This window comes from Rutilus rutilus (genome assembly GCF_951802725.1).
Source record: "Rutilus rutilus genome assembly, chromosome: 25".
Lineage (NCBI taxonomy): Eukaryota > Metazoa > Chordata > Actinopteri > Cypriniformes > Leuciscidae > Rutilus > Rutilus rutilus.
The window spans coordinates 14,655,744-14,669,330 of record NC_140229.1 but is presented as its reverse complement, the minus strand read 5'-3'; the positions used below and the strand labels follow the sequence as shown (position 1 = coordinate 14,669,330).

At 37.2% G+C, this 13,587-nt stretch overlaps 1 protein-coding gene across 2 annotated transcripts in view; it reads left to right on the top strand.

Annotated features, from left to right (window-relative positions):
- Positions 1-13,587, top strand: part of frem2a (FRAS1 related extracellular matrix 2a) — a 65,358-nt gene that overhangs the window by 29,698 nt on the left and 22,073 nt on the right. For both annotated transcript variants that reach the window (XM_084400625.1, XM_084400624.1), the window contains exons 5-6: positions 423-548; positions 1,519-1,770. In XM_084400625.1, coding sequence (XP_084256751.1) covers positions 423-548; positions 1,519-1,770 — 378 coding nt within the window. The remainder of the gene's footprint in view (positions 1-422; positions 549-1,518; positions 1,771-13,587) is intronic.

The window sequence follows — 13,587 nt, the reverse complement described above, 5'->3', positions numbered from 1 at the left end:
ATCTGTTTATATGTTGACTCAATCCTGACCTACGGTATTTGAAAATAGCAATGCCTGAACAAGCTCCCACTCAGTCAGATGGTTTACAGTGCAACACAATGCAATACACAGCCAGCACAGACAGATATCGATGCCGCGCTGTCCAAAGGCCACTAAAAACCTAATATGAAGCGCTCAATATGAAAAATCTATTTTCTCATACAGAATGTGCCTTTTGTGCAAGATAAAATGTGCATTACACGCCCAGTATAGAGCCATATGATTTGAAATAATTATATATTGAAGAATCAATCCACCGCCTGTGGTGTCATAAAGCCCTGCGGTAATAGTGTTTCTGACAGGGAGCCGCTAAATCCCTCTGTGACTGATATAACAGAACAGCAGTCCTAATACTGAGCCAAATCTTCTTTTTCTTTTGACAGAGTCCACGGTGTTCTTTCCTCAGGCCAGCTTTGCCGTGGAAGAAGATATCGGAGAACTCCTGATCCCAGTGCACAGGAGGGGAGATGTCAGTGAGGAACTGATGGTGGTCTGTTACACCCAGCAAGGTGCAATACACAGCATACGCAACCTTATATATGCTCTCGTTTTTAATCAGACAGTCTTTATATTTAATGGAATGGCAGATTATGATGGCCAAAAGTACTGCACAAACACTAAACTGGAGCTTGTAATTGTGTAAAATAAGAATATAATATTATACAAATATGTACATATTTGTATAATATAATATTTTTCAATACAAAAAATATACAAAACTGCTCATTTTACATTAAGTTATTTATTTTCATGTAATGCTTTTTGTTAGTGGTGAAACTGCAGGGAGTTTGTGAAATTTCAATAGAAATTCAATGCTAAATTAAATAAAAATGTAGCATTAAAAATTTATTAAATGATAGCCTCTACAAGATCTTATACAAATTATTATAAAATATGGCAACAGCTTGGTTGAAAAATTCATTTAATTTATTGAATGTTTAGTATTATTTAAAATCTTAGGGGCTACAAAAACTGTAAATAATTGATGATTCACAACGCTTGACCTGAGCAATATTCTTGTTTTCTTAATTTGTTGAAGAAGTGGTATAGTTCAACCAAAAAGGAACATTTTGTCTGTGGAACACAAAAGTAAATATTTTTCAAAGAACCTTGGATGGGATAAACGGATGAAAAGTCTTTTGAAGTTATTCAATAGCTTTTTCCAACAGACCAAATATTAGTCATCATTCACTAAGATTTTTCCTGTCTTCAGAAGTCTTGTCTCTAGCCTTTCTTTGTGTTGAAATGGTTTTGTCTGTGTCATTCATTCTAAAACAACATTCGTTTTTGTGTGTTTCTACTTTTGTGTCCATTGGTTTGCAATGGTGAGTAAAGAATGACAGTCATTTTTGAAAACTTTCATTGTTATTTTTGGGTAAACTATCCCTTTAAAGATTCATACTTGCAACATTTCTTCAGATGTGTCTTATGTGGCTTTGAATGAATTCCCAGCATGTGTCCTTTCTGTGCCTGCTGCAGGCTCTGCCACAGGAACCGTCCCCACTTCTGTTCTGTCCTACTCTGACTACATCTCCCGTCCAGAGGAGCAGGCCAGCATTCTGCGCTTTGATAAGGATGAGACAGAGAAGCATTGTCGTGTGGTGATCATTGACGACTCACTGTATGAGGGCGAGGAGAGCTTCAACGTGACCCTCAGTATGCCTATGGGAGGCCATCTGGGACCAGAATACCCCACTGTGAAAATCCTCATACTGCCGGACCAGGACGACGGTAAGTACTTGTTTGCTTTTGTATGATTTAAAGGAACAGGACATTTTCTCTCCAGGAAGTATTGATTCTAATATTGACAGTTTGATGATGTATACACTAGGGATGCACCGATGTGAAAATTGTGGCCGATACCGATAACCGATATTAATATTGCTGTTATGGCCGATACCGATATTTACCGATGTCGATATCTCTGTATAGAAAACAAATTTTAATGATTATCAAATAAAGAGCTATTTTCCAAAACACATTTTTTTTACTTTAGAAATGACTGATATTGGGCACCTTTACCTGTGTGCAAAATATGTCACACATACACACATTGCATTGCATATAATGTGTGCTGGTCAACTTGTATAAAATTAAGAAACCCTTAGAAAACAGTAAAAAAAAAACAAACAAAAAAACAGGAACATGTGTACAATTAAGATAGGCTACTTCATTTATTATTCCAATATCCAAATATTATTCTAAAAAATACCACAGGGAAAAGGGCTTCTTGTGACTGTCTTTGCGTTTGAACATTGCACATTTTAAACAGGACACGCAGCTGAATAAATGTTAGCCAATACAAACATATTTATAGAAAACAGTTGACAATGAATAGACAGGAGTCCAATAATAGCATAACGAATCACTTATTCTAAAAATAATAACAAGTAGGCTATAAGACGAATCCGACATATGGGCTGTGTTAACAGTAAAACGTCCGTCATTTAACGAATTTTAAAAACACGGATGGATAATACAAAATGCTTTCTGACATTTTGACAGAAGAAAACAAACAAGCAAGAACAAAATTTAAACTTAGCCCGTTTTCATTTTACAATTATCTTCTCTCTCTATGTGCGCGCGTCCGTGTTTGTGAGAGAGAGCTCGCGCAGCACCGGTTGCCTACTTTTTTAATCCATAAGTAACGAACGCGATAGTTTTCATACAAACTAAATATGTAACATAATTAGGTAGGCTACTTTAGTTATTATTAACACAATAACACATGAAGGCTACGTTTCTCAACACTGAGAATGAATAAATAAACGCCTGTTTCTCCACTCGCGCTTATCAGAATCCACAAATCACACGCGCTGTCACTTTTGAGAAAAATCAAATTCGAATGGGTATCATATATCAAGCAATATATTCAAATATCTACGAGTCAAAAAACGATCAGTCAAAAATGTGTCATGAGGAGGAAAAAAACATAAGTCGCACTGGACTGCATTAACAATGTTACGGACGTGAGCGCTCTCGGCACTTAAAAACTGCTTTAAAACTTTCACAGAGACCTCAAGCAGAAAGCACAAAGCCTGTCTTTAAATTTAATTTCGTTTTGTATTAATTGTATCTTAATTTTGATCAATGTTTCATCAACGAATTGCATTGGATTTAATAAATAAAAAGTATATATACTAGAAAATATTTAATCAGGACAGAGGCGACGGCGCGTGAACCTGGAGCGCGTCTCATAAATGAACCGAAACCTAATTGTATCTTAATTTTGATCAATGTTTCATCAACGAATTGAATTGGATTTAATAAATAAAAAGTAAATATACTAGAAAATATTTAATCAGGACAGAGGCGACGGCGCGTGAACCTGGAGCGCGTCTCATAAATGAACCGAAACCTACCTGCCTCACAGACCTGAGACATATATAGAAAGCTTGAAACTTCTATTTTTAAACAGAACAATTCAAAATGAAAGAAAACAGACTGTTCTCTGCTTATGTCATCTGTATGAAATGTGTATTTCTCTCACATCAACCTCTTCAGCTTCACACGTTAAATATCGGCCTGTTCACATCGGCCATATTTTGACATCGGAACGATACCGATGTGTAAAAAAATGACCATATCGGCCGATATTATATCGGCGGCCGATATATCGTGCACCACTAGTATACACGTGACCTGAACAAAGTAAGTTACAAACGTGCATCTGAGTCAAAAGTGGGCTGAATAAGTGGGAGCCGTGGCTTAGTGGTCAGCACACATGCTCTTGAGCTGTGGTGCTCATGTGGGAAATTTGAGTTTGAGTCTGGCTCGCATCATTTCCTGTTTCCAGTTTTTTCCCCTCATTATTTCTCTCTCTCTCTCTCTTTCTTTTTTTTATCAATAAAAAGTGCCAAAAGTACCAAATTAAAAATAAATGTAAAGTATTTTCTTTTAATAAAAAATAAAAATGATGAGGCAGACTTACAATTCAGTCTGTGAACCATACAAATTAGAGCTATTCACAGTCCATATCATGCTCAGACAGATATGTATTTGTTAGTTCAACACACAGTGATATCTCCAAAGCCTTGTATTGCGACAGAAATTTTGTCTCGTGTGCATACGGCAGCCAGCGGATGAACCCAGAATAGACACAGTGCACATGTAAATGGGCAACGCTGAAGTTTGCATGGGAGTCTCTTTCTCCTCCAGCGTTATGAGGCCTGAAATCACAGATAAAGTTGAGTTATTCTAAAGCCTTCTTTCCTCAAAGCAAGAGAATTAATTATTTTTCGGTGGAAAGCGAACAGATTTATGTCCTTTTATCTCTGTTTTGCTGTTATTATGGCACCTCTCAAAAGTTTGCTGAGGAAAATAGGAGCCGCTGGCTTAGCCCACCTAAGACAGAAAGCGTGAAATTATACTCAGGAGAGAGCTGGAAGGGATAGAGTTCATCCTTTGGCTCACTATGACTAGGAAACTATACATTAACATTCGTGTATATAACGCTGTGTGTCTGAATCCCCGTGCTGCTCGACGCTGAACGTGGATTAGTGGTAATTCCCATGTGACACGAAGGTGAAAGCTTTCATCAAGTTAAGTTCAGCTAAGCGTGTTGCATTCGGCATCTGACAAATAGTGTTAATTAAAGCGTAAATAGTGTGTGCGTGCGTTTAAGAAAGGGGCCGTGTACGCTTTGTTTTGGCATGTCTTTATCTACCTCTCTTTCTCACACACAAACAGTACACCTCAAGCTACTAAAGTTTTTTTTTTCTGGGGCAATCCTCTTGTCTGTGGTACAATATCCTAAGGGTATTAGATCATATCTGCCTCTGTCTGAGGCTGTTATCAGTAAATCTGGGCTAAAACCACCAAAAAATCAATCAGCAGCTTGCAATAGCAAAACACTCCTTAAATTCAGGGATAGAGCTGCAAATGAGTGTATCTTTTCAGCCTATTGTGATTATTTAAGCTTAACGTAGAGGTTACAAGGCCCCTAAAGGCTTTAAACATTTATTATAAGATAAGTGTAACTATAATGAATTGTCTTTACTTAATCCAGTACATGAGCTGTGAAAGATACAATTCTGTGGACAATATACTGTATTCCTGCTCTCTCAAGATGAGAGCTCAAATCCAAGTGAGCTACAGTATTATAAGACATCATAAGCATATTACAGCAACATTATTCTTCCCTCTAAAATACCAAATTTTAGTCAAATTATAAAGCAGTGTCACATGTTTCTTTGCATTACAACAAATTAAAATAGTTCAAAATCAACAGTCAAAAAAAATGTTCATTTATACTCTATTCTGTAATGAAAAGTATCGATAGAAATAGTTCAAGACTTTTAAAATAGTAAAATGAAATGACTATTTCACACAAACATTTTTTTAAATGACTTTTATTCAGCAAGGTTGCAGTAAATTGATCAAAAGTGACAGTAAAGACATTTCTAAGGTTACAAAAGATTTATATAAAAAAAAAAATTCTGTTCTTTTGAACTTTAAATTAATCAAAGAATCCTGAAAAAGTTATGGTTTCCACAAAAAATATTAAGTTTTCAAAATTGATAATGATAAGAAATGTTTATTGAGCAGCAAATCAGCATATTATTATGATTTTTGAAGGATCATGTGACACTAAGACTGGAGTAATGATGCTGAAAATGCAGTTTGTTAAAATAGACAACAGTTCTTTTGAATTGTAATACTATTTCACAACAGTAATGTTTTTCCTGTCTTTTTGATCAAATAAATGCAGCCTTGGTGAACATAAGAGACTTCTTTTTTTAAACATTAAAATAATCTTACTGACCGCAAACTTTAGAACGGTTGTGTATGTGTACATGCTTTCTATTTTAGAATAATTTTAGAGCATTGCTTCATTGGCTTAGCATCGTGATCATTTCAAATTCATTCATTCTTTTTTTAAACTTTTTTTCAAAAATGCGACATTCGTGTAAGAGATGCTGAAAAACAGCAATGCCACAACGGTCTTTCTATGTCTGTGTGTGTGAAGAGGGTTGTTTTTCTACATTCTTTCTATTTGAAATTCTGTCTGTGAATAGTAAAAAATGAAATTCTACATAACCCCTAAATCTGTATCATCCTGTTCTCCTTAGTCTCTCTATTTCTCTCTCGTGAACACATACTCGCACATACTTAAGCATGAATTATTGATCTGGTGGCCCTAGTTGGGCTGCTCAAGTAGGTTGTGTATCATTTCTGTTTTTATTTTTCTGTTTATCAAGGTTTCAGATCCAGTCTGTGAAATATTTGCTGTGTGATTTAGATTTATGTGGAGTGGTTAACTGCAGATGGAGAGATAAACATCTCTCCAGCAGAGTAAAGCAGAACACCTTCCCCCAAATACCAGACACCATGAGGAAAAAGACTGTGTGTGTGAGGCAGGAGTTTGCAGGTAAACAGACAAAGGTCGACTCCCTCAGGCAATGCACGGATGATTTTATCTCCGAATGCTGGAGAGAAGATCTCAACGAGCGAGGAAAGAAGGTCAAAACTACAGCTGAAAATTCAGTCCAAAACTCAATTACTCTCTCTCAGTTGTGTGTATGTGTGCTAAACATGAGAACTGGTTTGACGCTGCCTGTGTATGAGATAAACCGCGTTGGGAAGTTACTAAATCTTGCGAATGAACTATAATCTTTCCAGTTGCTTGAAAGTAGTTTAGCTCTTGGTTTTTTTTTTGGTTTTTTTAAATAGTGTTGCTTTTTCATTCGTTTGTTGGGTCGGGTGGACTGAGTTTGGAAGTTCCACTCCGTACTTCTGTCTCTCTCTGAGAGCTAATGAACTGCATCAAAACAAATGAGCTCAGTGTTATTTGGCCGACAGCGACTGAGCTCACTGCAGATTAAAACTGAAGAGATGTTCTGCTGCAGGGATAAAGAGTACAGCAAAAACTAGTGGAAATAGTCGAACATAGACAGACTGCAGGATAATCTGGCTACTTAAACAGAAAGAGACCACTTGATTTACAGTATTTGTAAAATAACCAATCATAGGTTTCTGAAATTGAGAATTTACTACAAAAAATATACTTGCACAGGGAAATGAATGCAAGTGTGGTCAGCAGCAACAATGAGAAGAACAGACATCTTTTAAAAACATTTAAAAAAAATCTTACAGACCCCAAACCTTTGAATTGTACTGTATATTATATTATATTATATCCCAGATAGCACATGCATATCGTAGAGACGTCAATTTATTGTGTGTATTTTCATAGCTCTTTTTTTTTAAAAGAGCTATATATTATATTATATTATATTATATTATATTATATTATATTATATTATATTATATTATATTATATTATAGTTTTTTTTTAAGCCATTGAAAATAACTTGAGCTTGACGTTATTTACAGCTCTGGGGATTGGCTGAAAACGGTTGTGTGAGCAAAGATGACAGATTCCTAATTGTGTTCACCACCTGAGCAACTGCCATTGTGATGAATTGGAATACTAATAGCCCTCTCAATATAATATAATAAATATGTATAATAATGCTCTAAAATGCATAGAAATGCTCATATACAAAAGTTCAGGGTGTGTAAGATTATTTTAATGTTCATGAACACCAAGGCTGACTTTATATAATCAAATCAGTGATCAAAAACTGTAATATTGTGACATAATTCCAATTTTTTCTATTTTAATATATTTTAAAATGCAATTTTAATGTGATGCAAAGCTGAATTTTAAGCATCATTACTCCAGTCTTCAGTGTCACATGATCCTTCAGAAATCATTCTAATATGCTGATTTGCTGCTCAAGAAAACAGCTGTGCTGCTTACTAGTTTTGTGTGCAATGCGCATCGGACGGTCATTGAATGGACAGCGAGAGGTCTGTACGTGTGCTGCGCGCCGCCTGAGGCTGAGATGTCCAAAAACTAAAGATTAATGCTTGACATGATGCTTTCTGCTCAACATTGTTTGTATAACAGTGTAGCCCTGAGTAGAGGTGGAGAATATAAGAAGTACATGTCTGTTTGACGGAAGTACATCTACAGAGGCACCTGTCTGTAGTTTGAAATTAATGCCTTGACAGCATGTGCTTCTGTCTGACAGATGTTCATAGTTTGAGACTAGCAAATGTTTATGTCTAGAGAAACTCAAACATTAGCACACAACACAGCATGCTCTGAATGTCAATGAGCTTTGCATTCACATTAAATACACTAAATAACCCCCTCGTGCATTAGCTTTCAGGGGTGCCGATTTCAGAACGCAGCATAAAGATGCACCCCAAACCTTGTAGATCATCAAGAACTGCCGCACGCTGAGCTAAAATGGTGTTCTCAGTCAGCAGTATCAGCAGCATCACAGAGCCAGCTGTCTGAAAAAAAATGCTTTGTGCTGTTTCCTGTTCTGCCATTTATTGTGTGGAATGTACACACAGGTATTATTGCTCACATAAATCTGTCAGTACTAAATCAGTGGTGTTGAAGCCTCGGGGCATAAAGACTGCCTCTTCATTAGTGAACCACCTGTGTAGCTCCAGACTAAATCAATACTAACTTTAATGCTCAGATGTGGATAGTGGACCAGTGCTCATGCTGTTAGGTGGTATAGTAGTTTATCTTGGTTAATTTAATTTTTTTATTGATTTTGAATATTTACCATGGTTGCATTATAGTTGATATTTTTTACAGGTCAAGAGAAAATACAATATTAATGTTAAATATCTATCTATCTATCTATCTATCTATCTATCTATCTATCTGTCTGTCTGTCTGTCTGTCTGTCTGTCTGTCTGTCTGTCTGTCTGTCGACGCGTTAAATTGATCAATATGGCAGCAAAGACTTTTACATTGTCACAAAATATTTATATTTTGAATATATACTATCCTTCTAAACTTTCTATTTATCCTGAATACATTTTTTTAAGTTTTTATAAAATTAAGCAGCACAACTGTTTTCAACATTAATAAAAACATTTCTTAAACAGTTATTTAAAATTATATTAAATTGTAATCAAATTTTACAATATTACTAGCCTGGCTAACGTCAGACCACTTTCTCTTTGAGACGTGGTCTGGGAACTACATGTTCATTTTCTCGTATTTGAGGCGTGGTTTACGAATGCCCAGAGCCGTTTATTGGGCGCTACAAATGTCTATCAAATGTGCCTGTACGTAGCTCATAGCCAATCGTTTCAATTATACCAGATGACGTATGTAGAGCGACAGATATTCAACGAAGAAGACGACGATGGGTCAGAGATTTATGTGTACACCAGAGTCCTGCACGGGTCCGATTTTGTAAATCCGCACCCGCCCGTACCCGCAGTGCTTAAAACAGCACCCGACCCGTTTCCCAACAGCAGCACTAATTAAAATCTGCACCCGACCCGCTTAAAATAGAACCGACACCCGACCCGCACCCGAAATAAAATCAGTTTAGACAATCACATTATAGACATACTTACAAAAATGTTTATTGCCAGGTCATACAGAAGTTATTACACGACAATTAACACAAGGAAAACTTCAGCCGAAGCTGTCAAAAGGCCGGTACATGAAGAACATGGCTGATGGGCCTTTCACACAGGACGCGGTATGCGCGGCGCTATAAAACCCATTCATCTCAATGGCTTGCGCCGCGCAAGGACGTTTTGTTGCTGCGTCGACCAAAGCGCAAGCGCAGCGGTGCGCATCATTGGCGAGCTCACGCACACGCCGCGGTCAAAGTTCAAAATAGTTCAACTTTTGCCGCTGCGCTCTGTGACGATTACCAGCGCGGCCAATAGAATCGGGGGATCCAAACAAGCACGGAAATCAAAATGGATGAACGGCTAGTACTGTGTATATTAGGGGTGTAAGAAAAAATCGATACACATGAGTATCGCGATATTTTATTTTGCAATACTGTATCGATTTTCAAAAACACAATATCGATTTTTTTTTTTTACGTCCAAAAATATTCATGGTAACTGGTTCACGTTTATGTTGTTTAAATACCTACCTAGAAAGCTATGCTGAGACGCACCACTAGTGTCCTCGCCAGGCTCGCCGAACGGTGCGTGTCCACTGGCAAGGAGCGAGCGTTTTCAATTCATTCCTATGGAAGTCGAGCTTCACGCTCAGCAGTGCATTTTGGAATTGACAGCGGACCAGAGAAAGCGTTGAGAGCGTCCGAGAGCGTCAAAAGGTTGGGCAGTTCTCGACTTTATGCAAATATCAAGCGAAAAACGCGGTCAGCAGCCAATTGCTGTGAGGTTTGGGATGTGACGTCTGTTTTGAGAGTTTAAAAATATGCAAATTGTGCCGGATTTTATGCTGGATTTAGTGCGTAAATCATTTTGTTTACAAATTAGACGCTTTGCAGTTGTTATATATATGTTAAAGATTTTATTTTGGATGTGTTTATTGTTATTATATTGGCTGGGTTTATAAAATTGAAAGGATCTTTGCTTGGTGCATTTGGAAACAAAGCTTGTCTATTTCTAAATGTAACCGCGTTCATGATGATTATACTGTCCGTGTGTTGAAAAAAACTTAGATTAAACACACTCGTAACAGACACACCCCAAAGCGGAGACGTTACAGCGTTGCCAGCGGCACCGAGCTGAGTTTTGCCGCTGTAGTGTGTGAAGCTGCGTAGAGCGTCTGGCGCGAGTGATTTCAATGTTAAGTCAATGCAAAGACGCGTTTACGCGCGTCTGGAGGTCCTGCGGCGCGAATGAGGCGTTTAGCGCGGCGTGGTAGACGCTAATTCGCCTCATTCGCACATTCATTTTGTTCACTTTCATTCATTTTCGTCCAGTTCACGTTGTTGTTTTGTACTGTGACAGGGGCTATGTATTTTCTTTTATTATGGCCTACTTGAGCATATAAAAATTTGCTCACTAAGAACCTGTGAACCACAATCCCAAACTGGCAGTTTGATCTGTGTACTGAATTGTTTACCTAAAGTAAACCTCTTTGACTTTTATGAACATCATGTCTTTTTTTAAATATTAGCCTACTTTTTTTAAATTATAGTCCTACTTTAAAAAAATCCCAATATATCGCCTTATGCACAGTATCGAAATATATTGCAATATATTGAATCGTGACCCATGTATCGTGATACGTATCGTATCGCCAGATTCTTGCCAATACACAGCCCTAGTGTATATATATAATTAGTTTTTTAGTTTCAGGTTTAATGTTTGAATAAATGTTTTATTCTAAAAAAGAGCTGACTTCATGATTCTTGTTTTGATTTAGATATTAAAGTATATAAAATCGCGTTGTATCTGAAGGGCAAAGCTGAACCCAGCGGCAAGCGCCGCGCATACCGCGTCCTGTGTGAAAGGCCCATAACGTTACCACAAAACTGAGTAGCCTAATAACAGACGCGGCTACAACACTATATCTGCCACGCAATTTTGTCTAGCCTACATCTGACAATTCTGGGTTCAAACACGCCCTGCACACCACACATACTTAGTGTTAAATATGAAAAATACTGTTCGATAGAACTGCTTTGTTACCACAGTTTCTGCGTGCTTCCTCAGCGATGAAGTTCCACATTTGCGGCTATCCAACATGAAAATGTTTGCAGCAAAGCCTTTCACAATATTTTCTTCAGATAACTCCAAATTTCTCCCACACACTGGACTTGATTTTTGATGACGTATTGTCGACAACTTTACAATCTCCACTAGCTATTCTTTTCTTCAACTCCTCAGCATCCATCTCGACGACTGCAAGCAGATCGCGCGCGCGCAGTTATGATGAATTTTTAAAAGTGAAAGTAGCCTAGGTAACGTTATAGATCCTGGGAGGGCGTGGTAAATAATAAACTGATGTGGATTTTTAATTATTTTATCAACTTGAAATACAGGCATATTTTTGTAGATGTGTTCCTAAAAATATGCATATATTTTTACGTCTGTCATGCTGGAGCCATAGATATAAACAAACTGCTTTGGTGTGTCGCATAGATGTTGTCATCGTCTTGCTGCTCCCTCCCTGTTCTGTGATTGGTTCCCTAGCTGAGGGGAAAATCTGGTCCATGGTATCCAGACTGCCTAGCAGCGTGAATAAAATCGCGCTGCGCTCAAGGCAGCATGGGGAAACCCAGGCTACAATATTACTGTTTTTACTGTAGTTTTGGAAAAATTCATGGCTGACTTGTTATAAAAACTTTGAAAACAATCTTAGCGACCCCAATCTTTTTAACGATAATGTTTATATATACATTTTTTATAAATTGTAATTTAATCAGAGAAGTATTTCTCTAACTAAAAGCAGTGAAAGGTTTTAAATTATAAAAAGTGGGTTTCATACAAAATCAGAAATATTTCTAATGCATGTGTTTTGTAAGGTAGTGAGAGAATCAATGTGATACCTTAAAACTAATAATACACAACATTGCATGTTATGCATTTTTATGATTATTGTGGTAATATAGGCGTTTTGAATTGGATTGAGCTGGGGTTTTTTTTCTTATCACCATTATAGTTAGTTTCTAAAGGCTTTTATTTAGGAAAAATACGTTTTTTTCACAACAAATATTATATTTTGCATTATAGAAATAACAGTTTCCATTGATTTCACTATCGTAATGATAGTTTACCTGTGATTTAGTATGGTTTCACTACAAATCAGTTCAGCTATGGTTAATATGCAAGAATGTCATAAAGAAGATACTACATGTCATAAACATGCTTTTGATGTCCCTTTTCAGAATAATTTCCTTGTTAACAGTAATTTATAATCTTATTTCTCCCTTAAAGTGTAAAAATAGCTCCAGCTTTTGACAGATACAACTAAATACAGCCCAAAACTCATTGCTTCCCACCTGCTATTCATACTTAGTTTTCTCAAAGATGTTTCACAAAGCTGTCAAAACTGCACAAACCCATCTGCACTGCACTCCATGCTACCGACAGACACACTAGCGAGTTCAAACATGAATTTCCACAATTGAAGAACACAGACTTTTTATCAGTCACCTGAAGCTTTAAAAAGCGCTGACAGACTCGTGCCTGAGAGCAGGCTTCCGGAAATAGACATGTCGTGCTGAGGTTTTGATTGGACCAGGACATCTCGGGGTAGACAGCCACCAATATTTGCCAAGTATAATGGAGGTTTTGAAAGAACACAAGCTATTTTTGATAATTGGAATATGGATCTAACGGTGCTGCAGATGAAAATGTGTCCGTCTAATCGAAACTCTTTGTTTGGACACCTGGTTATGGATTATCCCCATGTGCCTATATCCATACGGGTTTGATAATGAGCTGTTTTGTCTAATTGTATGTTCTTCATAAAATTGAATCCTGTGCAAGTTTGCTCTCTGTGGCGCAAATGTCGTTACGCATCTGCTTTGTGCATGAATCCTTCCTCATTAGCCCTACTGAGTATGATAACGCTCAGATGATTCAGCTAAGTTCATATATGCTGTGATAAATCCTGAAATGGGTTTGCTTGATGTTTCTGCCTGTGTATGAAAATATAATGCAGTGTGAGATTTTACCCTGAGGGGCTTCAACCTTCAGCTTCACCCTTCGTCTCTGACTATTTCAACACGCTAATTCTTTAATTAATGCTTCCCCTCATCTTCAACAGTTGAATCATTTTAAAAC